Genomic DNA, 25,040 nt, shown 5'->3' with positions numbered 1-25,040 from the left:
TAAAAAAAAAACGGTTACCCAGCAACGAGAAAAACAACGGCAACCATCGGCACCAGCTCTCAGAGAACCAAGAGGTGAGGCGGTTTACCCCACTTCCTCTCCAAAACTGAGACCTCGCCTTTTCCTTTCGCTTCTCGTATTCTCTCTCTCGTATTCTCGTATTCTCTCGGAATCCCGGACGCATTCCGGGAACCCTAGGGCAGACAGACAGCGAGGCTGCCCATTCTCCGAGAGTCTGACCTCCCAGATCCTCGACGCGCCGCCCCCCGCCAGGCCTGTGTTCCCCCTCTGACCGCCCTCTGCCCCCTAGATTGGTTCAGGGTCTCACCAGGCCTTTTCTCAACCCTGAAATGATTCGATACCTCATCTCCTGTTCCCTCGAAAAAGAAAAGAAGTCCTCCACAGATTGGGCCTCATTAAACCGTCTAGCCCCCCACCTCGACCCCTACCACGGCTTCCAGCCGTGTTTGGCGTTGACACCCTCACGTACAACCAGGCGAGGTCCCTGAGTGTCGTTTGCATACTCAGTAGCCCAGCCCGCTGCTTGGCAGCTATCCTTAATCTAGCCCTTGTATTCCAAGACAGGAAGAGAAGACCTGGTCAAGACAACACCAGAAAATATAAGAATCCTAAAATTTTGGAGACTGGAATTGCAAAATCGTGACCTTGCCCTCCCGCCTGCAGCCCCGCTGCCCCTTCCAAAGTGTGTGATGTGTTTTGAGGCATCATAGGTCATGCTTCAGAAGTGGAAGCTCAGGGAAGGACTAAGTGTGAAAATTCTTCAACAAATTAATTTCTAGAACCAGGAGTAAAACAATTTTTTTTTTAATTTTAGACCCTAAACAGGGTCTTCTTGGCAATTTATGATGAATTTTTAACAATTATTTTCTCTAAATTCCTGTGGGATAACAAAAATTACCCTCACCTTTTAAAGACAGAAAGAAGAGGGACAGAGAGAAAAAGTACTAGTGTTATAGTGAAAAAATCTGTGATTTTTCTAAGTTTTGAAAATGATTTGGCCTATTAAATGGGTCTGTATTTGTAATATTGTAACTAATGGAGAATTCAAAACTCTTTGGAAGAAATGGATGGACTTGGGTTGTGTTGGGGAACAAAGAATTGAAGTTCAGAAAATTTGTCTCAGAAATAATTGTTGTCATAGTTGTGATTATCTAAGTAAAATCAGACAAATTTAAAGACAGTACTCTTTAATGAATCTCTAGGTACAATAGGCAGTTCCTTCCAAGGAGATGTCGATTCCATTCTCCAACACCAACTACCGAATTCCACAAGGATTTGGAAATCTTCTTGAAGGGCTGACACGCGAGATTCTGAGGGAGCAACCGGACAATATACCAGCTTTTGCAGCAGCGTATTTTGAGAATCTTCTAGAGATAAGAGAGAGTAAGCTTTTTAAAAATAGGCATTCTAAAAAAAATAAGAGACTAAGCATTTGGTTATGGTGAAACTTGCTTAAGACTACTCCTATTCCACAGAAAGCCTTTATGAGGCAGGTAGCTTCAAATAACAGTTGTTGCTATTTGAAACAACATGTGACTTTTTGACAGGTTCTCTTAAATCACATTATTGAAAATTACCAGTTTATTACCCAGATGTTCCTCATTGTATTCCTCATGGACACACTGGGTGGAAGGGGACCTCAAGAGATCATCCAGTCTAGCTCTTCATTTTCTAGCAGGCTCTTCTATGTATCTCAGGCAGTTGACTGTGTGTTCTTTCTAGGAGGAGAGTTTGTGGTTTTCTTTACATTTTGACTCTTCTTACTTGAAAGTATTATAAGTGTTGTAAAAAATAATTCTACACTCCTTAGATTAAATAAATTGGTATTCACTGGGAGATATGAAACTGTTCTGCAATAAAGGCATAGAGAAAAACTGCTTTGAAAAGTGAACTTCCAGCTTGGGAAGGTAATTTATATTCTTTCTCTATACTCCCAAGGTCGCATCCTGCCCAGAGACTAAGATTCATGCTAACAGTGACTCTGGTTGAGAGCCAAAGCAGAGTTTCTTCACTTTCATAAATAAAATTTCCAAATCTCCAACCTTGAAGGTTCATGGCTATCAAGACCTGACCCAATGGTCAAAATTGGAATTATTACAGCTATAAGTATCTACTAAAAACCCATTCTTGACTAGAACAACCATTTTGTATAAGCTGTTATCATCATTACTTTTGATTACAATATTCCAGCAGAGTGGTAAAGGTGACTGAAAATAGCCACATTCCATTTTAAATCATTTTGCAAAGGGAAGAAACCTACTGTAAGGCTTGAATTGAAACAACTCCCAAACACACTGCACAGCTCCACCCCCTTGCCTTCTTTGCCCTACCCTGGCAAAGCTCAAAATCTGCCAATTTCCAGAATGTTGCTGGTCTTTTCCGGATTCAGTCAGTGTGAATATTTGTTGTACAATGTGAAACTTAAGTGCCACTAAAAAACTATTAAGAGAAATCCTTTAGGCTAAGAGGTAAATTGTAATGAACCTTAATTTAATTTTGTTATTGTAACATTAATTTTGCAAATTTATGCAGTAAAACATCTGTAGTCATTTACTTAATTTTAGACCTCAGAAACATCCCATTACAAAAACATATGAATCGTCGTTACTGGATCATGATAATTAAAGCAATTGGTGATTCAGATTAATGGTCTCAGAATACTAGCTCTCTAACTGATAAAAAATGGGTAAAACTATTTGAAAAAATTTTAAGCATCACACCCATTTCCACTCATGTAAACCAAAGGTGAATTATCTAACTGATACAAGTATCAGAATTTAGTCTCTCCAAAAGGGAAGAAAAAAATCCTCTAGCCCAGTTTCTCACACAATATGAGAATTTCCTTGCCAGCATTCTTCATAGGTAATTACCAGTCTTAATTTTGGTTTTTGTAACAGGAAATGTGTTAGTATATGATAAAGGTGGCATCTCAAATCAGTAGGGAAAAAGTGGGCTTTTTATTAAATGATGTTAGGGTAAAGATGGAAAAAGACAAAACTGGATCTGTTCTTTACATCATACACTAGGATAAGTTCCCAATTGATTGGAGATTTAAATGTTTTTTAAATGAAATTATACAAATGCTAGAAGAAAACATGGATGAGTTTCTCTATAACATAAAAGAGGAAAAAATTTTGGCTAAGTTGCTATAATTATTTTAAAAGTCCACAAGCAATTAGGGAAAAGATTGATAAAATTGACCACATAAAAGTAAACTTTTACATGGCAAAAATCACCATAGGGAAAATAAAGCTACAAATAACAAACTGAGAAAAAATATTTGCAATTTATATCACAACTGGTTAATAAACCTAATAAATAAAGAGCTTGTAACAACAGTGAAGAAAAAATCAACAACCCTATATAAAAAATGGGCAAGAGATATGAGCAAACAATTCACACAAAAGTAAATTCAAATGGCACTTAACATATGAAAGCATACTCAAACTAACCCATAGTAACAGAAGACCATATCAAAACCACACTGAGATACCACCACCCACCACCACCATCCTCCCCCATCAGATTGGCAAAAAGCCAAAAATTTGCAAATTTATTTTAGGCAAGGCTAGAGAAGAAATAAGCACTCCTGAAGGTTGCTGGAGGAGGCACAAAATGATACAACCCCAAGAAAGGGAACTTGGCAATATCTGCCAAAATTATATATGTATTTAACCTTTGACCCAGAAATTCCACTTCTTCACTTTTCATTGCATCGTTATTTGAGGCAAAAACCCAAATATCCATCATAGGGGATTTTTTGAATAAACTAGAGTACATCCACATAATGGAATGATATGCAGCTGTAAAGAAAGAATGAGGAAGATCTCTATATGATGCTATGGAGTGATCTTCAGGATATATTAAGTGAAAAAACTAAGGTGGAAAAAAGTGTGTTTAGTATGCTACCAATTATCTAACAAAGGGGTATTGATATGAATACATAACTGTCCATTTATATTTTTTAAATGGAAGAATAAATCTTTAAAAATTTTACATTTACCTCTAGGGGGAGAAGGAACAGAGTGGAGGGAATAGGATAGAAGCTAGACTTCTCTGAATATATCCTGAATTCAAAATCATAAATGCTTAACATAGTTATAAAATGGAATTAAATTTAAAAATTGTTAAGTGATGTCTAAAATTTAGAAGGAAAGTGAAACAAAGGAACCCTCTAGTATTGAATGGGTAGCATAACTACACAGAAAGGGATTATTTGAAGTGACTTCATAACACAGTAATTTGACTGTATATCACTGGTGGACATAGCCTGAAAACAAAATGAAGTAAAAAAAATTCTTAAATTGTTTCAGTAGTCATTGTTAATAATAGTATAGTATAGTTATTTTGAAATTATTTTTTATATATTGTAGGACATAGCAAATAACTAACTATCCTACTGTCATTAGGAATAAGATTTTTAATGTAAGAAAAATAACATACAAATACAAAAATGAAAGAAGTTAATAAAATCCTGTAATCCTAAATTCAAATTGGAAAATATCAGTGTGTCCTCATGATATATTTTCTCTTTAAAAAATGAAAAGTATTTTCTAGCTCTACACATTTTTTAAAAGCCCTCAAAATAATGACCAACCCAGTACCAGTGAACACCTAGCCCTAGACTGTGGCCTCTAACCACCTTTTCCCAGGAACCAGAGCTTCTTGGAGAACTCGCTAATTCCATGACCTGGGCAGGAAATATGCAAGAGGAGCCTGAACATCTTGCCATCCCAGAAAATAAGGAAACTATTAAAGATTACTGGAGTTGTTTCCAAAGGACTCAGGAGCATCTGAACACCTGAAAAAGCTCCTACTGGACAATTTTGGACAATTAGAGCATCAGTAAGAATAATAAATGCCATGAATTGAAATTCATCCAATTTGTTAAATACTCATGAGTTCAAAATGATTTTAAAAAAAAACAAAAACAGGGCTAGCCCCAGTGGCTTAGTGGTTAAGTTCGGCGCACTCCGCTTCAGTGGCCCAGGTTTGGTTCCCAGGCGCAGACCTACACCACTCATGTATCAGTGGCCATGCTGTGACAGCGGCTCACATACAAAATAAAGACTGGCAACAGATGTTAGCTAAGGGCGAATCTTCCTCAGCACAAAAAGAACTCCTTGAGAGGACGCTAAGGAACCAAATGGTTATTTTGAAAACTGGTAAATAATGGGAAAGATCAAACCTTTAACATGTCTTTTCTGTAAGAACTGTATTTCAGGGTAACCAAATAGTTGATGAGGGAAAGTTTTTCTTTATTGAGTACTCCAGAAATGAAGAAGTAATGATCAAATTAGAACATTGCCATTTTGCAACCCCTAAAGAAACTAAACAATCATCATCAATCGGCCCATAAAAATTATAAAAAGAGAGACAACTGGATATTATATATCTCCTGACAGAAATACACTGCACTACCTTTAATGTGTTCTTGCCAAAAAAAAAATCAAACCTGAATCAGATCAAACCTATAGATCTAAGTAGCAGTCTACAGGAAATTCAAAGGCAGAGAAACATAACAAAAGGCTATGTATGCCCATTATTTAGGTCCTGATTTAAACAGACCAAGAGTAAAAAAATAAATAAATAATATATTAGACAGTGGGGGAAATTTAGATAGTTGATTATACTAAGCAATTAGTGTTTTTAGGTGTGATAATGATATTGTGGCTTTATATCTTAGTGATGAATACTGAAATAAATATTTATAGATAAAATAATAGGATGCCTGGGATTGGCTTGAAAATAGTCAGAAGTAAAGGAAGGAAAGTGAGTGGAACTAGAGCTAAAATAAGATAAATCATAAGTTTATAACTGTTGAATCTGAGTAATGTGCACGTGGAAATTTGTTCTATTATTCTCTCTACTTTCTAAGTTTGAAATTCTTCATAATGAAAAGTTAAAGAAAAATTCTGTTTAAATGCTTCTTCCTGTCTATGTCAACGACTATATAATAAGCCTCATTTTTAAAAAACCTCTCCCATCCTTCTGCTTTCCAAACTTCCTTACTATTTAGCATTTATTTTTGTACGTTTTCCTGTGTTTACTAATACATGTTTATAAGTTTCTATACTTATATTTAAGTATTGGCATTTGTTTCTCTCTCTCCCATTTTATTATAAATTCTATGAAGGCAGCAATTATATTTTTTTACTGCCTTTCTAAATATCCTCAAGGGCTCATCTAGTGTTTAATTTGTCATCATCTGTTTGTTGAACATCAGTTATCTCTGCAGCACTAGGCTACGTACAACATCAATAACATTTTCAACTGGCGGTACAGAACCTGTGATTTGAAAAAGAAAACTTGTTTTGTGTTACTATTTTAGATTTACTTTAATGAATTCAAAATGACTCTGCAATTATTATATTTTTATTATTTAGAAACCAACTTTGATCCAGCAGAATGGGGGAGTAAAGTAGATGACCGCTTCTATAACAACCATGTATTCCAGGTATGGTCCTGTGAAGCTATTAGATTTGGTTATTTCTTCTTCCTGTCACCAAAACACAGATTATTGGGATCTCTCCAGAATCATAACGTATCTGAATCATGTACAGATGATTCAGCTTAAATTTAAAGACGATCAACGGGAAGAATGTACTTGAAAGTTATAGAATAATTACTCTCATTTGTTCTTCAAATTTTATTGAGTATCACAGTGCTTAGCAATAGCAGATACTCAATAATATTTGTTGAATTAATGAAGGATATTTCATAAAATCAAATACTATTCGTCCAATTATTCATTATCATTGACATCTCACAAAAGACTGATTAGAATTCAAGATGGTGGGCCGGCCCGTGGCTTAGTGGTTAAGTGCGCACGCTCCGCTGCTGGTGGCCCGGGTTCGTATCCCGGGCGCGCACCGACACACCGCTTCTCCAGCCATGCTGAGGCCGCGTCCCACATACAACAACTACAAGGATGTGCAGCTATGACATACAACTATCTACTGGGGCTTTGGGGGGAAAAAAATAAAATAAATAAAAATCTTTAAAAAAAAAAAAGAATTCAAGATGGTAATTGTATAGAGTTTTCTCTGTAAAACTAATCTGTTTAGAGACTGAATCTATCTTCTCTTTAGCAGCATTCTCAGAATTAGCCTTTCTCAACCAAGGTTCCTCAAAATAATTAAACCCTAAGCTGAACGCACCCATTGCATGTAAGAAATCAATGTCTCTCCTTTGTATCTAGAATGATTCTAGTTATGTACCATCCTTGGGAGAGTTGAGAAAATAGTCACTCACATTACCCTGATACCAAAACCAGACAAGGACAACACAAAAAAAGAAAATTACAGGCCAATATCACTGATGAACATCGATGCAAAAATCCTCAACAAAATACTAGCAAATCGCATACAACAATACGTTAAAAAGATTATACACCATGATCAAGTGGGATTTATTCCAGGGATGCAGGGATGGTTTAACATTCGCAAATCAATCAACGTAATACACCACATTAATAAAATGAAGAATAAAAATCACATGATCATCTCAATAGATGCAGAGAAAGCATTTGACAAGATACAGCATCCATTTATGATAAAAACTCTGAATAAAATGGGTATAGAAGGAAAGTACCTCAACATAATAAAGACCATATATGAGAAACCCACAGCTAATATCATCCTCAATGGTGAAAAACTGAAAGCCATCCCTCTAAGAACAGGAACCAGACAAGGATGCCCACTGTCACCACTCCTATTTAACATAGTACTGGAAGTCCTAGCCAGAGCAATCAGGCAAGAGAAAGAAATAAAAGGGATCCAAATTGGAAAGGAAGAAGTGAAACTGTCACTATTTGCAGATGACATGATTTTATATATAGAAAACCCTAAAGAATCCACCAGAAAACTTTTAGAAGTAATAAACGAATATGGTAAAGTTGCAGGATACAAAATCAACATACAAGAATCAGTTGCATTTCTGTACACTAACAACGAAGTAGCAGAAAGAGAAATTAAGAATACCATCCCATTTACAATTGCAACAAAAAGAATAAAATACCTAGGAATAAACTTAACCAAAGAGGTGAAAGATCTGTACACCGAAAACTATAAAACATTTCTGAAACAAATTGAAGAAGACACAAAGAAATGGAAAGATATTCCGTGCTCTTGGATTGGAAGAATTAACATAGTTAAGATGTCCATACTTCCTAAAGCCATCTATAGATTCAGTGCAATCCCTATCAAAGTTCCAACAACATTTTTCACAGAAATAGAACAAAGAATCCTAAAATTTATATGGAACAACAAAAGACCCCGAATAGCTAAAGGAATCCTGAGAAAAAAGAACAAAGCTGGAGGTATCACACTCCCTGATTTCAAAATATACTACAAAGCTGTAGTAACCAAAACAGCATGGTACTGGCACAAAAACAAACACACAGATCAATGGAATAGAATCGAAAGCCCAGAAATAAACCCACACATCTATGGACAGCTAATCTTTGACAAAGGAGCCAAGAACATACAATGGGGAAAAGAAAGTCTCTTCAACAAATGGTGTTGGGAAAACTGGATAGCCATATGCAAAAAAATGAAAGTAGACCCTTACCTTACACCCTACACAAAAATTAACTCAAAATTGATTAAAGACTTGAATGTAAGACCTGAAACTGTGAAACTTCTAGAAGAAAACATAGGCAGTACGCTCTTCGACATCAGTCTTAGCAACATCTTCTCAAACACCACGTCTGACCGGGCAAGAGAAACAATAGAAAAAATAAACAAATGGGGCTACATCAAACTAAAAAGCTTCTGCACAGCAAAGGAAACCATCAACAAAACGAAAAGACAGCCTAACAATTGGGAGAAGATATTTGCAAACCATACTTCTGATAAGGGCTTAATCTCCAAAATATATAAAGAACTCACGCATCTTACCAACAAAAAAACTACCAACCCAATTAAAAAATGGGCAAAGGACCTGAACAGACATTTCTCCAAAGAAGATATACAGATGGCCAACAGACACATGAAAAGATGTTCAAAATCACTAACTATCAGGGAAATGCAAATCAAAACTACAATGAGATATCACCTGACGCCCGTCAGAATGGCTATAATTAACAAGACAGGAAACAACATGTGTTGGAGAGGATGTGGAGAGAAGGGAACTCTCATACACTGCTGGTGGGAGTGCGAACTGGTGCAGCCACTATGGAAAACAGTATGGAGAGTCCTCAAAAAATCAAGGATAGAACTACCATATGATCCAGCCATCCCACTGCTGGGTATTTATCCAAAGAACTTGAAAACACCAATTTGTAAAGGTACATGCACCCATGTGTTCATTGCAGCGTTATTCACAATAGCCAAGACTTGGAAGCAACCTAAGTGCCCATCAAGGGACGAATGGATAAAGAAGCTGTGGTATATATACACAATGGAATACTACTCAGCCATAAGAAATGATGAAATCCAGCCATTTGTGACATCATGGATGGACATTGAGGGTATTATGCAAAGTGAAATAAGTCAGAGGGAGAAGGTCAAATACTGCATGATTTCCTTCATTAAGTAGTAGATAATAACAACAATAAACAAACACATAGGGACAGAGATTGGATTGGTGGTTACCAGAGGGGAAGGGGGGAGGGAGGAGGGTGAAAGGGATAATTTGGTACATGTGTGTGGTGATGGGTTGTAATTAGTATTTTGGTGGTGAACATGATGTAATCTATGCAGAAATAGAAGTACAATGATGTACACCTGAAATATTTACAATGTTATAAACTAATGTTACTGCAATAAACAAAAAATTAAAAAAAAAAAGAAAAAGAAAATAGTCACTCAGAACATTCTGTGCTCTGTGGTCCAGATGAGGAACACTGGGAAAGGCTGTGTGGGATCTAGCATCATTGGCATCAACTGGAAGCTTGGTGGAAATTCAGTCGCAGGCCCTACCCTAGGTCTACAAATCAGAAGTTGGATTTTAACAAGATCCTCAAAGTAATGCCTAGGTACATTAAAGTCTGAGAAACACTACTCTAAACAACTGAGATAACACATTAGCCACAAAGCACCAGCAGATATTAGAATTAAAAGGAATTAACAATGTTCAAGTTTTGGTGGTGTTCCACAACACATTTGGGGACTTCCTGGGAAAATATCTGTCACTTATTCCATAAGTTCAAAAGTGAAGTTCCATCCATTTGTATCTGCCAGATGTGAGGGTGTTCTGTTTATTTCCATTTAACTGCATTCTCTGTGTTCATGTTTTATTGAAATCAAAAGAATAATGTTGAATATTTTTAAATCCTTGTGTCACATAGCAATTTCAGGATTTTTTTTCTTTTCTTTTGAATTCTGAAGGCTTTATTTGATTAGCTTATATGTCCTTAAATTTCTGTTTTATGGATTAAAGAAGCTCTTTCCATAGGTTGTGAATTAGCAATGCCTCTGTTTTGGAGGAAGATTTCAATAACCATGTCAAAATGGGCAGAGCTAGTTTCCCTTTTTCTATTTAAATTGTTCCCCACAGCAAAACTTGAAGTAAGTTGGACTTAGTTTTTAATCTACAAACTTCATTAAAAAATCAACTTGACCTCATACTATAGAATACAATGGCATTTATTTTGTTCCTATTTTAGAAGCTATTGGCACCTCTTTTTTATACTTTTTCCAGGATTCTTTACAGCACCTTATCAACTTTTACTATAGGACAACGGTTTGTTTTTAATATCAAACAATGTCACACACATTCCAAAAGCAAAAGATCATTTTTTATCAATTCTTTGCTCTTTAATATTTGTTTATGCATATTTCCTTGAGAGTTTTCATTTATTTCTTCTTTTTCCAATCTATTTTCCTTGTTAAAAAATCAGTATTATTTAATTTCCACTACTTCTCAATAACTTAAAGTGGTATTTAGTTACCTTTAAGCAGTTTGATCCAAGATTTTACTATTTTGGAAACATTGCCTATTTGGCCCTCTCTCCTCTCTCCAGGAGCAAGAACCACCTGAGAAATGTGAGCCTGACAAAGAAAAGTCTCAGACATCTGTGAAAGAGGAGACTCCAGTCACAGCCTTAGTAAGTTATAGTTTCCATGTACTATTGGATTCCTACAAAGAATGATATCACTCAATTTAAAATTGTCCTCCAAATGTGAATCTAGTCTGTTATCCATATTGCTAAAATTATGATTTTGCTTTCTAGATAACTAGCATCAGTGATGAACTAACTGGTGGATCATTTTTAGCAATGCCTCTTATAAAGGAAAACTCAGGGGCCGGCCCAGTGGCGCAAGCGGTTAAGTGCGCGCGCTCCGCTGCAGCCGCCCAGGGTTCGCGGGTTGGGAAGCCCGGGCGCACACCAACGCGCGGCTTGTCAGGCCATGCTGTGGTGGCGTGCCATATAAAGTGGAGGAAGGTGGGCGTGGATATTAGCCCAGGGCCAGTCTTCCTCAGCAAAAAAGAGGAGGATTGGAGATGTTAGCTCAGGGCCAATCTTCCTCACAAAAAAATAAATAAATAAATAAAGGAAAACTCATTCTTCCCCTTAAAAATAAAATCTTATTTTCCAATATTGTCAATGGATGGAAAAATCTCCCCAAGGGGAAGAACAGACAGAGTTCACAGCCCCAGTCTTGATCCTTCAGATTCACCTTCCACTTTGGGAATTTTTCACTAATTGATGCTGTCACCACCACACAGTGGCAAAGTTTCAAGGATAACAAAAGGAAGTTCACAGGGAATTACATACAACCAAATAAAATGGCTTTACACGTGTGTCTTAGTCACCTTCCCTGCATTTCCCTCTACAAAAAATGACTTCCTGCCTGACAGTCTACATCTAAGCAAAAAGACTTGGGAAGAGTCCACCCTCAAAGACACCTATATTTAGTGGTGTGTTAGAGCCAGATCTCGAGACGATTGTGCACATCTCTGCACAACCCCATATTCAGTAATGGCACTTTGGTAGCTTGAAATGAGCCAGAATAAAAGTATTAAGACCATAGCAAATACTAAAAATCAGGCCTTCTTTTTTTTTTTTCTGGAAAGCCAGTTTTTAAACATTTACCAGCATATCACTGTTTATATTCTTCATAGTCCAGACTCAAGAGGACCAAGCCTAGTGAGAAAGAACTCACTCTCTACAACGTTCAAGGCCAAACTTCTGAGTTCCTTTTCATGTCTTAATGTCCCAGTTAGTTACCCAATAATTGACACCCAAAATGGACATCCTCCTCAAGGAATACCTTAATTCCTACCCAGTGGGGCATAACTTATCCCTATAACCTTTACAAATTATTCCAGAATTATATCAATACAACTCAATCAGCCTAACGTTGGCCTAAGGTGCAATGGGAGGTCAGGGAAAGGGAGTGTCATTTTCTTACATCTTTAATAGATGCCCTTACATAGGTTTTCATGAGTTCGAGTTGAGATCTCATTGATTTCCAACTTCCGCGTAATTCATTTGCCCATATTGGAGCAACATCTCAGAGGATTTTTTTTATTGATGTCATAATAGTTTATAACATTGTGAGATTCCAGTTGTACGTTATTTGTCACTCACCTTATAAATGCACCCCTTCACCCCTTGTGTCCACGCCCCAACTCCCTTCCCCCTGGTAACCACCAAACTGTTCTCTTCTCAGAGGATTTTATACCATTCTGTTTGCATTTAAAAGTTTTAAGAGCTAGATTTGCCTCACTGTTTATAGGGGACGGGGGTGAACAACCCAAAGGTCCATCAATAGGAGACTCAGTAAATAAAGTACATCAGTACAATGTAATGCAATGGTGTTATAAAAAAATAATAATAATAATGGGCATAGTTATATACTGAATAATAACATAGAAGAAGGTAACCAAGATATATTGTTACACAAAAAAAGTAGTTGCAGAACATTGTGATTACCGTGATTTCATTTTTAAAATAAAAAGGCATATATATACCCATATGAATACTTTGTATATGGAAAAATTTTGGAAGGCTATATATACTCAACCCATAATAATGGTTACCTCTTGGGAGTAGGATTTGGGAAGTGGGAGAAAATTTCACTACCAGTGATATTTAAGTTTTTAAATGTGTATGTATCACTTTTATAATTTAAAAAGATATATTAAAAGCTATATATCTATTGAATTATACACTGAAGATCTGCGCATTTCACTGTCTAAATTATATCTAAGTTAAAAAAAAAAAAGAATGCAAAAGTTCAACCAACCGTGTTAAAACTGACATTATCATACTGCATGGATTTCTCTTTGGTACTCTACTTTAGGAGTATGGTTTTGATTAGCTAATCATTGAGAAATTAAGAAGTTAACACTTTAATCCATTTTATGTAATCATGATTATTTTGAAACAGCACATTTACTATTCTTGAAATTTTTACTATGTTTTCCCCCCCCAAAACGTTACTGTTAAATAGGAAACTGTTAAATAGGAGCTCTTTTGGGGGGAAAAAGTTGGCAATGACCTTTTATTGCAGAGACATATTAAAGAGTGACAAAACAAAATGCCTGCTATTTTGGCATTCATCATTTGGTACACATACAACATGACAATATATAAAATTCCCTCAGGAAGCAACAGATCTCGATTGTTGCATCCCTAAATTGATTAAATTTATGCACTTACTTTTATGGCATCAAGAAGTCTCTTACTTTTCTCTTTTCCATGAAGGAATCTTCTGAAGAAGATAAGGAAAAAGAGGAGAATGCTGCTCTCAAAATCCAGGCAGCCTTCCGGGGACACTTAGCCAGAGAAGAGGTGAAGAAAATGAAACCTGATGATGATCAAGAAAATGAAAGTGAGGAAAACAACTGAGGAGACTGGTTTTACCCCCAAGAAACATGAAAAAATAATTCAAATCCATCAACCTTGTCATTGTCGTTTTTTTCTTAGTAAGTGAGATTTGAGGGAGTGAAATAACATTTGTTGCTGTTGTGAAAATCTGTCGTGAGCATTTGTTTAATAAACATGCCATTGAACACATGCCTCTTGAAGATTTCTCTGAGATCATGAATTTTATTTATACTTCTCCCAAGTCTATGTATAGAGACCGTTGGATTTAGAGTTATAGCACTGGAGTATCTTGAGTTTTCAGAGATCTCAGAGGTTATGTGGTCTAACAATTATCTAATGAATAAATCTTATCACATCCCTGAAAAATGGTCCTTTAACTCCTATTTCATGCCTAGTGATAGAGAATTTCACTGCCTTTCAAGGGTAGTCCATTAAATTTTGCATTCTCAAATTTAGATAACTCAAATTATTAGAAGGATAAGCTGAGTCAAAAATCTGCCTCCCTGTCAGTTTCACCCATTGATTTTCATTTGTCATGCATGCATTCAATCATTTATTGAAAAATGTATTGAGCACAATTCATGTGCTGGGATTTAGTAGTAAATATCTGTTCTTACGTAAATATCTGTTCTCATGCAGCCAACAGTTTTTTTTTTTTAATTGTCTTGCTTTCCAGAGCCACACAGAATAAGACTAATACATTATATTTGAAAAAAAACAAAAGCTATCATAACATCATAAATATTCTCTTCTTCAGCTAAAACTTCTCAAGTTTCTTTAATGTATAAATGATAATACCTGTTTCACAAACTCAGAGGCCTTATATCTTTTATTTTTTCAATGAACAATTCAAGCCCTCAGTCCCTTATTTTTAGAAAGTTCAATCTCTCCTTTTTGAGGCCTCCCTACCCTTGATTATCCAAGAAACTGGGGGTTCATGTCTTAGACCAAAAGATGCCGTTCCCTTCCCAAAACCAAATGTAGAGAAAGTAGAGACATCATTTAATTAATGCTGTTGCCTTCTGCTACGATAATGTAGCGTAGTCCAGCAGACTGAAGTCATATCCTGGATGATTCAGATTTCTGTCTGCAGCACAGGGGATGCCCCATGCTTTGGTTCTAGGGTTACACCTCTCAGTTCCCCACACAGCCATTGTTCCCCAAAGCTCAATAACATGTCTGGGTGGCTCGGTCTTGAGGAGCTTCTAAAACCAGCCGTATGTTATGCATAACAAGTGCTCTCCTGCAAACACTTAGATCCTTGTCTTAAGCTCAGACATTCTCTTTCTGCAAAGCAGTTTTATTTCAGGTGCCCCCTTGCCCTTCCCTGTCACTGAGCCTTTATCAGGCTCTACAATGGAAGTTCACCCAAGTGATCTTCTCCACTCAAATACAGATGACTTGTGCCAATGATTTCAAGGTCGTGGCATTTATTCTATAATCTCCACTCACCTCCAGGCAGCCATCCCCCTTCCAAGGTCTTACTGCCACTAGAGAGCTGATACCAGCTAAACACAAGTCTCTAATATCCACTGGACCCCTTCCTCCCATTCTCAACCCCCCCTTTCACAGGCTTAGAGAGAGAAAAAAATAATCAGCTCTCTTCCAGGATTCCAGCTGCTTGTTCCCCTATTCCATCCAAAGCACCAGCCTCCAGTCTCTTTTCTCCTCAAACAAAGCCATTCTGCTTGGGGGATTATCAAGGGGACCCAGAATTAATGCAAAGACTTAGCTTCCCTGTTCTGGAGAGAAGATCAGAAGAGCAAAAGAGATTTTTCCCTAGTGAGTATATAGCAGGAAAGAAAAAAAAAAAAACAATTAACTTTTTCAATAATTCTGTTATACATGTAAAGTGATTAACCCTGTGCTTTCCATATAATCAGCATACACACCCACATACACACAAACACACAAATCTAGTGGTGGTGATATTTTTGGTGAAGGAGAAAGAGGAAGAAAAGAAGGTATGGAGGAATGGATGTGGTATAACAATACATATAAATAACACTTTATTAGCAGTTGTCTGGTTTTCTTCATCTCTCTGGCTGCTCCTTCTCAATCTTCTTTGCTGGTAACTCTTCAACTCCCCAACCACTAAATGCTAAAGTGCCCCCAGGCTCAGTCCTTGCACCTCTTTTCAAGTGATCACATTTACTTGTTCTCATCCAGTCTCATGGCTTTAGAAGCCATCTGCATACTGATTACTGCCAGATGTATACATGTACACAACGGACCTTTCTCCACTCTGATTCCAAACTTGTATATTCAATTGCCTACTTAATATCCCTATTTGGATGTCTATAGGCAACTCAATCTTAACATGTCCAATAACATGTTATTGCTCCTGATACAGGCTCCTGATATTACCCCTCAAATCTTCAATTTCCTCAGTTTTTCCCATTCCAGAAAATGACCCTTCTATTCTTCTGTTTGCTTAAGCCAAAAACCTAGAATTCATCCTCAACTCCTCTCTTTCTTTCACACCCCATTTGCAATCTATCAGCAAAACCTGTGGGCTCTATTTACAAAATATACTGAGAATCTGACCACTTCTGTTGTTACCACCCTGGTCCTAGTTCCCATCATCTCTCTCATGAATTATTGCAATTACCTCTGTATTGGTCAGTCTATGCCACATTAATGCGGCACAACCCATCCCAAAGTCAGTGATTTAAAACAATTTCTGTTTCTCATGGGTCTGCGGATCAGTAGCACTTTAGCTGAGCTAGGCTGGACTCCAGGCTTGAGATTAGGTTCAGATCTGCTCTAAGCTGAGAATTTGGAGGTTGGCTGGGGAAAGTCTGCTTCAGGCTGTGAGCCCAAGGGTCAACTGTAGTGCCTCTGCTTCATGTGTCCTATTCAGAGCCCATGCTGAAAATGCTACCCAAGGCATGCTCTTCTCATAGTGGTCACAGAAGCACAAGTGGGAAAAGCCAACATGGAAGAATATTTCAAGATTTTGCTCATATCGCTTCCACTGACATCTCATTGACCAAAGAAAGTCATTTGACCAAGCCCAAAGGCAAGAGGTAAGGAAATACACTGCTCGCCATGCAACCAGCACAAAGGCCTCATATATGCATAATACTACTACAGGGTAGTGAAGAATTGTGAAGAACGAATAATTCAATCTACCACAGTCTACTTTCTTGGTTATAATTATTCACATCTTTTTTTCATGTGTAAAATACACTCACTTCTATCCCAAGACCCCTAAAAGATCCATCAAATCCTTGAAATCCAGGATCTACATCAGGTCCAGATATGGCTCTTCTTGATGTAGAGACCTATGAATGAAAAGAGCAAGTATCTTCTTATCATATACCTGTAAGTGAGCATAAGTGAGGCCGTCTTGTTATACTAAATGGCCCAAGCCCCTCCTCTGTGTGACTACTCGCTGCTCTGCACATACTCCAAAGAATTCACATGCTCTCCTGATTTATGGCCTCCGCTTATGTATGTACTCCCCAGTAGCTTGATAAATTAAAAACTTTTTCCTATGAGTTTCTCTCCAGGAACCGGCTGACCACAGGCGGGAAACACACCTACAAGGTATTCATCACAGCTGACAGAAGAATGGAACAATGTGATGCCTAGAGCCCATCGTGCCTGGAGACTAACATCGCTAGACCCCCTCTTTACTGCCCATTTTCCCTATATAACTGCCTCAAGATTCTGTAATCTTTGAAGATGGGTTTTTGAGACATTACTCACCTGTCTTCCAATTTGCCAGCTAATCTAATTAAACTTCATTTCTCAATCTCTAACTCATTGTGATTAGTTGGCTCATATTGCAGCAAGCAGAGCAAGCCCATTGCTTGATATCATACCCAACATACAACAAATGATGGACAGGGATAATACAACCATGAAAATAAAGACTCTCATTCAAAAAGGGGATTAATGGAAGTAAGTAGCAGTCACTGGTCCATAACAATTATGAAATCCCATTGAGCAAAGGTTGTCAGGTTCCTCTATTTGGGGAGGGACAATAATGTTCCATGATTAGGCACTGGTTCTGCTCCCTAAGAATGATTCTCCAGTCTATTTTCCACAGCTCTTGGTTCTACAGTCTAGGAAATCATTCTTTTTCCATCATCTTCCTTAGCCACTTGGAAAGGGCATTGGAAAATATGCCCTTTTTGGTGGATAAGTAGGTGTCTCAACCTGATTCCTGCCTGTAGAAAATTGAGAGCCCAAAGATCTGTTTACATCTTGTACATCTTCAGTCTCTTTTGGTTGTTGGTAGTGATTTGCCAACAAACTTTTCTCAAAAACTTTGTGAGTTTTCTATGTGTTTGACTCCAGTCAACTCCTGGGTGTTCCAAAAGCTTCACCCACAATTTCTTGCAAGATATGCCTCCCTCTCTCTCTCTCTAGATTTCATTCTATTAAGAGGAGTGAAGAATTGGAACCAATATTTAAATACACTAAAGCCTCATAACTGTCATAGATAGTCTCCCTGCTTCTGCCCTTTTCCTCTTTCAACACAGCAGCCAAAGTGTCCTATTATAGTTTGGCCATATCATGTCATATCACGTTTAAAACCCCCAATGGCTTCTCATTTCACTCAGAGTAAAAACTAAAGTCTTCATAACGGTCTACAAAGTTCTATGCAGATTTTACCTCTTGCTACCTCTCTAACCCCTCTCCCTTATCTTTTTATTTTTCTCTTTGGTTCTGAACACCATCTAATATATCTTGTTTACTGCCCTCTTCCTCTACTAGAATGTATGCTCCATGAGGATAGAGATTTGCTATTTTGTTCACTGCCTAGTGCCTTTATTACAGGCAGCAGGAAAGAGTGAATCATCTCTAGTGGCACATACAGAAGTGAGAGGAGCCCTAATAAATATCTTCCTCCATCAAATTAGCTTTGATTGTGTTATACATCCATCCCTGAATGAGTCATTGAAGCCAAGGGAAAAGAATATGCTAATTGACTTATACCTATCACCATCAGAACCCACTCCTGGAGTAGGAGATCAGCTCTGCCCAAAAAACCTGGCTGAAATTCATGGAAGTTTGAAGTGCCTTATAGAAAATAGAGTAATGTTGTCAGGAGGTAGAAATAGTGGATGCTTGGCAGGAAACCAACAAATACCCACCACAATACTTTCATCACCACATGGCTTCTCACTACATTGCACTGTTTATTAAATTATTTGTCAAAACCAAAGGCTAGGGAAGTAGCAAGAATGAAAGGAAAAACTTAAAACAGCAAATGAGGGGTTAACAAACATGGAAATGTTTGAATAGCCTGCCACATAAACTGCAATGTTAATGGTGTTCCTTGGAGTTGTGCAATGCAAACAGGGGACTCTCCCAAAAGAAAGAGCTATGGAGTCTAGGAGAAGATGAAAAATCATGTGAGAGGAAAAGAACTTAAACTGTTTTTAAAATATATGCAAAATTTTGCTCTGTGGGAGGCTAAGTGTGAGAGTCTGTGAACATGAATTTTTCATAAAACATTCTTATGAACACTGTACCTATAGAAAATTCTGGAGTCTTCTGTCAAGATCATCAATCAGCCTCTTTAATAAATATAAGTCCAACATAATCTGGAGGGACCTGCTCTCTGTTGCACTATGATGTGGAGCTCAAACAGTGTCTCTGTAAGTGAGACATGAGCCCAGGATAAGAACCTGAATTGTTGTTGCTATTCTGCCTCTAAACATATGATATTCCCTTTTGTTGTTGTTCTAATGCAAACTAAACTGTGACTTCCCTAATTTCTCAATAAAATTAGCCCAGTAGTTTCTCTCAAAACAACTTGAATTTTCTAACATTTGGAAACATTTCAGCGGGTACCATGTTTTCTTCAAATGGTGGGTTTTCTCCTGCGAAATTGTATCCATGTTTTTGTTTTACGGGAGAAAGGGGAGGCTATACAGGAGCCAGGTACTAATTTCCTAGCTGAAGCTCTCTTGGCTTGAGGATATTTCTAAAGAGCAGATTACAGACATAGGACTAGGATTTTTGTCTCTTCATTTTTAGTCCTATTTTCCCTCTCCCATACGTCTGTAATGAACATATAATGATGAGCCATTTGTATCAATTTATAAAATTGATAAACTCATTTCCAATCTGAAGCAATTTTTACAAATATAGCTACTGGATTGACAATTATTTATGCCTGCGAGGCTCTCAGAAGAGACTGCACATGCAAAATACAATACTTCAGAATGTGAAGTTATTTTTGTGAAAGAAATGTGCTTGGGAGTAAGCAGTCTCTGTTGTGTAAAGCAAAAAATAAAAGTCTGCTGGGTAATGATGTTGTTGTAACTAAAATCTCAAGAGCCACCACACTCATTACCAAACACCATGACAAAGGATTGTCAAGATTCCAAGAGCAAGAGATCACCACAGAAACTGTACAAACACTATCCGAAAGGGATCAGATATAACGGAGAAGAGGTGAAAGTCTGCCATCATTCTATTCCTGAAGACACCTGTCTCAGAGGCTTCTGACCAAGAACCACGGCATCTTATTCCATTGAAATTGCTAAGAAGTAGGGCACTGTTTGATAAACCAGGCATTAAACCGATTTTGGAAACTATCAGGAAAATTTGTTTTTGAAATCTTTGAAACAATAGAAAATATGCTTGCCTGGAGACTTAACAAGCAATTGGTAGGGAAACATGAACACTGCAGTGCTATCCCAATAACGAGTTTAGAGGCACTTGCTTTTAGGTTGCTTGGGTAATGTAGTGAAGGCTGTGGCATGCTGCCCAGATCTGTCCCCACCTCCCACTGGCCTGAAAGCTGCTTCTTTTCTAATTGCCCTCAGCATTAGGGAGCTGCTTCACCCTAGGTTGTACCCTCCCTGGAGGCAGCTTACATGTAATAACTAGTCAAGGGGCAGTGGTAATGCCCCTTGCCTCAAATTGAAACAAGTCTGCATGGCCATTGCAGCTCTCAGCCTTGGGACTGGCTGACCTCTGTTGCAGCTTCATCACAGTTCAACTTCATGCTCTGTCCAGTCTTGCTTCCCTACCATCCTTACAGGTGTTTTTCCTGAATGCACTCTCCAATAAACCACCTCTACTCAAACCCTGTCTCAAAAACCATTGCCAGGGAACCTGACCTATGATGGGTAAGTTGAAAATCTCTGACACACCTGCACATTTAAAAACTCTTCGCTGAAAGTAGACCACTGTCTTTCGTCATACACAAAGATAAACTCAAAATGGATTAAAGATTTGAAGGTAAGACGTGAAACCATAAAACTCCTAGAAGAAAATATAGGCAGTATGCTCTTTGACATCGGTCTTAGAAGGATCTTTTTGAATACGATGTCTACTCAGGCAAGGGAAACAAAAGAAAAAAATAAACAAATGGCACTACATCAAACTAAAGAGCTTCTGCAAGGCAAAGGAAACCAGGAACAAAACAAAAAGACAACTCACCAACTGGGAGAAAATATTTGCAAATCATTTGTCTGACAAGGGGTCAATCTCCAAGATATGTAAAGGACTCATACAACTCAACAACAAAAAAACAAACAAGCCAATCAAAAAATGGGCAGAGGATGTGAATAGGCATTTTCAAGGAAGATATACAGATGGGCAATAGGCACATGAGAACATCTTCAACATCACTAATCGTTAGGGAAATGCAAATCAAAATTACAAGGAGATATCACCTTACACCTGTTAGAATGGCTATAATTACCAAGACAAAAAACAACAAATGTTGGAAAGGCTGTGGAGAAAAGGGAACTCTCATTCACTGCTGGTGGGAATACAAACTGGTGCAGCCACTAGGAAAACTGTATGGAGATTTCTCAAAAAGTTAAAAATAGAAATACCATATGACCCAGCTATCCCACTACTGGGTATTTATCCAAAGAACTTGAAATCAACAATTCAAAGAGACTTATGCACCCTTATGTTCATTGCAGCATTATTCACAATAGCCAAGACATGGAAGCAACCCAAGTGCCCAACAACTGATGAATGGATAAAGAAGATGTGGTATATATATACAATGGAATACTACTCAGCCATAAAAAAAAGACAAAAATAATTCCATTTGCAACAACATGGATGGACCTAGAAGGTATTATGTTAAGCGAAATAAGCCAGACAGAGAAGGACAAATACGATATGATTTCACTCATATGTGGAAGATAAGCACATGGATAAAGAGAACAGATTAGAGGTTACCAGATGGGAAGGGGGTTAGGGGTGGGCATAAGGGGTAAAGGGGCACATATATATGGTGACTGACAAATAATAATGTACAACTGAAATTACGCAATGTTATAAACTATTATGACCTCAGTAAAATAAAAAAAACTTTGCTTTCTCTAATGTCATCTGTATAAAGATTCAGTGATGGGCATACCAGCTGATCAGGGGCTAATCTGTAACAGAAAAATACAAATTTCTATTTCTTCTCTAAATGAATTATAATTATCAAAATTCCAAATAGTAATATTACATATGGAACTGTGTCTCCTCCAAAATTCATATGAAGCACTTACCCCCAATGTGATGGTATTTGGAGGTAGGGCCTTTAGGAGATAATTAGGTTTAGATGAGGTATTGAGGGTGGGGGTCTTTATGATGGGATTAGTGCCCTTCTAAGGAAAGACACCAGAGATACTTCTGCCTCTCCCTCTCTCTCTCTCTCTCTCTTTCCATTAGAATGGAAGAGCCAATGGTGAGGGCCTAGGATTGATTGATTGGATACTAAAATGGGAGAAGAGTGGCAATGGTCACTTTGCTGCCACTTTGGGCCTCATATCAAATTTTTCTGGGAGTGGCTATCTCGACTATCCAGTATCACTTCCACCTTCCCCCTTTCTACTAGTACCTAGCTTTTCTTTTTGGTTTCTATTGTTCATCAACACAGACCAAAAGTTGAACCAGCTCTAAAGATGAGTCCAGATTGGCTCATATATAATATGAGCCTTCTATACCTCAGCAGGCTATCATTGTTTCAGGACCAGACATGTGACTTAGGCCCATCTAATTGGGATAGAAGCTCTCAGCCAAGGGTGAGTTCATTTCCTAGGAGACATCTGGCAATGTCTACAGACATTTTGGGTTGTCACAACTCAGGGCAGGGTGAAGGAGTGCTATTGGTATCTAATGGATAGAGGCCAGGGATGCTTCTTAACATCCTGCAATGCTCAGGACACCCTTCCCCCCAATAAAGAATTATCCAGGCCAGGGGCTGGCCCCGTGGCTTGGTGGTTGGGTGCGCGTGCTCTGCTACTGGCGGCCCGGGTTCGGATCCCAGGCAGGTACCACCGCACTGCTTGTCCGGCCATGCTGAGGCGGCGTCCCACAAACAGCAACTAGCAGGATGTGCAACTATAACATACAACTATCTACTGGGGCTTTGGGGAGAAAAAGGGGGGAAAAAAGGAGTATTGGCAATAGATGTTAGCTCAGGGCCGGTCTTCCTCAGCGAAAAGAGGAAGATTGGCATAGATGTTAGCTCAGGGCTGATCTTCCTTACAAAAAAAAAAAGAAAAAAGAATTATCCAGGCCAAATGTCACTAGTGTCAAGGTTGAGAAACCCTGAATTAGGCATAAAAATATCATGTAGCTGCAAAGAAGAACAAGCTTTAGAGTAAAGCTGACCCAGTAGGAAGAGGGGCAAAAAGACACAAAGACACGGTATCTGTTCCTTTAGTGATCACATCAATGACCTACTGAATCACAGCTGAAGTCTGAGGACTCTCCACTTGTGTGAGCCAATTAATCTCCTTTATTTTTGATAGTATTCAGTTGTAACTGATATTCTTCTAAACTCACGAGTCCTGGGTAAAAGAATGAAAAGGAGAAATTTAGATAAGAAGAAAAAGGGAAAGAGAGGAAAGGAAATAAGATAGTGACTAAAGGAAGCAGCAGCCAGAGCCAGATATGCAGAGAAAGACAATGAGCTGCTGTCCACCAATTAGGTCTTTTTGACCTAACAATTAGGAGTTGCTAGAATTAACGTTGCAGAGGATGAAAGAAGCATATAAAACATGATGCTTCCCTCAAGAGAACACAGCCATTGATCAAGGAGATAAGACATACATTCACAAAAAGAGTACAGAAAAGATAGAAAAAGGATTTTTAAAATATAACACAAAAAGAACAAACCATAAAAGAAACATTTGATAAACAGGATCACGTTAAAATTTAAAACTTTCATATATCAAAAAACACCATAAGCAAAGTGAAAAACACAGCACAGAATGAGAGGAGATATTCGCAACTCAAAATGCATAAAATTAGCAAAGGATTAGTATCCAGAATATAACACCTACTCAGTATAAAAACCTTGCATAGGAATGGCAAACACTAAATTCATGATAGTGATTATTGAGGGAGGAATGGAAGAGAATAGGATTGGAGAAGAGGGCCAAAAGGATCTCAAGGATATATGTGTTTTATTTATTTTTTTTATCTGAAGCAAATAAGATAATGAAGGATAACAAGACAATTTAATGAAGCTGGGTGCTAGAAACATGAATACTTTTTATAGCATCTTTTATTCCTATGTATATGTTTTACAAAAAAAAATTATGAATTCTTGAAAATCATTAAGAAAAAAATTAGAAAAATGGGCAAAAAATATGAGCAGAGGAGGAAACCCAAGTCCAATAAACATGGAAAAAAGATGTTCAACCTCCCTAATCAGGGAAACGTAAATTAAACAATGGTGAGATAAAATTTCTCATTCGTAGATTGGCAAAATTTAAAAGTCCGACAATACTAAGTAGAGGATGTTGAACAACTGGAACTCATTTATACTGCTCTTAGGAATGAATATAAATTGGCACATAAGCTAATAAACTTGCTGATGATAAGCATACCTGTTAGTGTTTAAGAAGGTCAACATATAATACCCCTCTCTTCCCAACCCAAATTCTGAACCAATTGAGGGAAACTAAGGAGCAAAATTAGGATCAAAAGATAGCGTTTAGAAACAGAATATTCAGATTCAGCCTACAACTGAATTTAATCAGTAATTAATATAGCTCAGAGATAGTAAGACTATGTCCCACATATGGATACGATTGCTATTTGGACTTTGTGTCTCCTCGTTTTGGGGAGAGAGTGAGAACAATTTTGTAAGAAAGTGGAAACATAGAGTTGATTTTGTTGTTGTACAGAAATTCAAATATGCTTACTAGGGTGCATATGAATCCGAGTAGCAGAAAGGGTAGCCTATATCAGTTATTAAGCTATTGTCCCTCAGCTTCAAGCCCACATTCTAGTTAACTTTATGATG

General features: G+C 37.7%; 1 protein-coding gene across 1 annotated transcript; it reads left to right on the top strand.

The window, feature by feature from the left end:
- The first annotated feature begins 45 nt into the window (after nt 1–45).
- Nucleotides 46–13,990, top strand: SPA17 (sperm autoantigenic protein 17). Its single transcript, XM_058544433.1, has 5 exons — nt 46–74; nt 1,224–1,404; nt 6,408–6,478; nt 10,988–11,071; nt 13,679–13,990. Exons 2-5 carry the CDS (start codon nt 1,251–1,253, stop codon nt 13,820–13,822), a joined length of 453 nt encoding a protein of 150 aa, XP_058400416.1. The 5' UTR covers nt 46–74; nt 1,224–1,250; the 3' UTR covers nt 13,823–13,990.
- The last annotated feature ends 11,050 nt before the right edge of the window (nt 13,991–25,040 follow it).

Source organism: Diceros bicornis, chromosome 7 (assembly GCF_020826845.1).
Source record: "Diceros bicornis minor isolate mBicDic1 chromosome 7, mDicBic1.mat.cur, whole genome shotgun sequence".
Taxonomy (NCBI): Eukaryota; Metazoa; Chordata; class Mammalia; order Perissodactyla; family Rhinocerotidae; genus Diceros; species Diceros bicornis.
The sequence above is the reverse complement of the archived record's forward strand: the minus strand, read 5'-3'. Positions and strand labels throughout refer to the sequence as shown.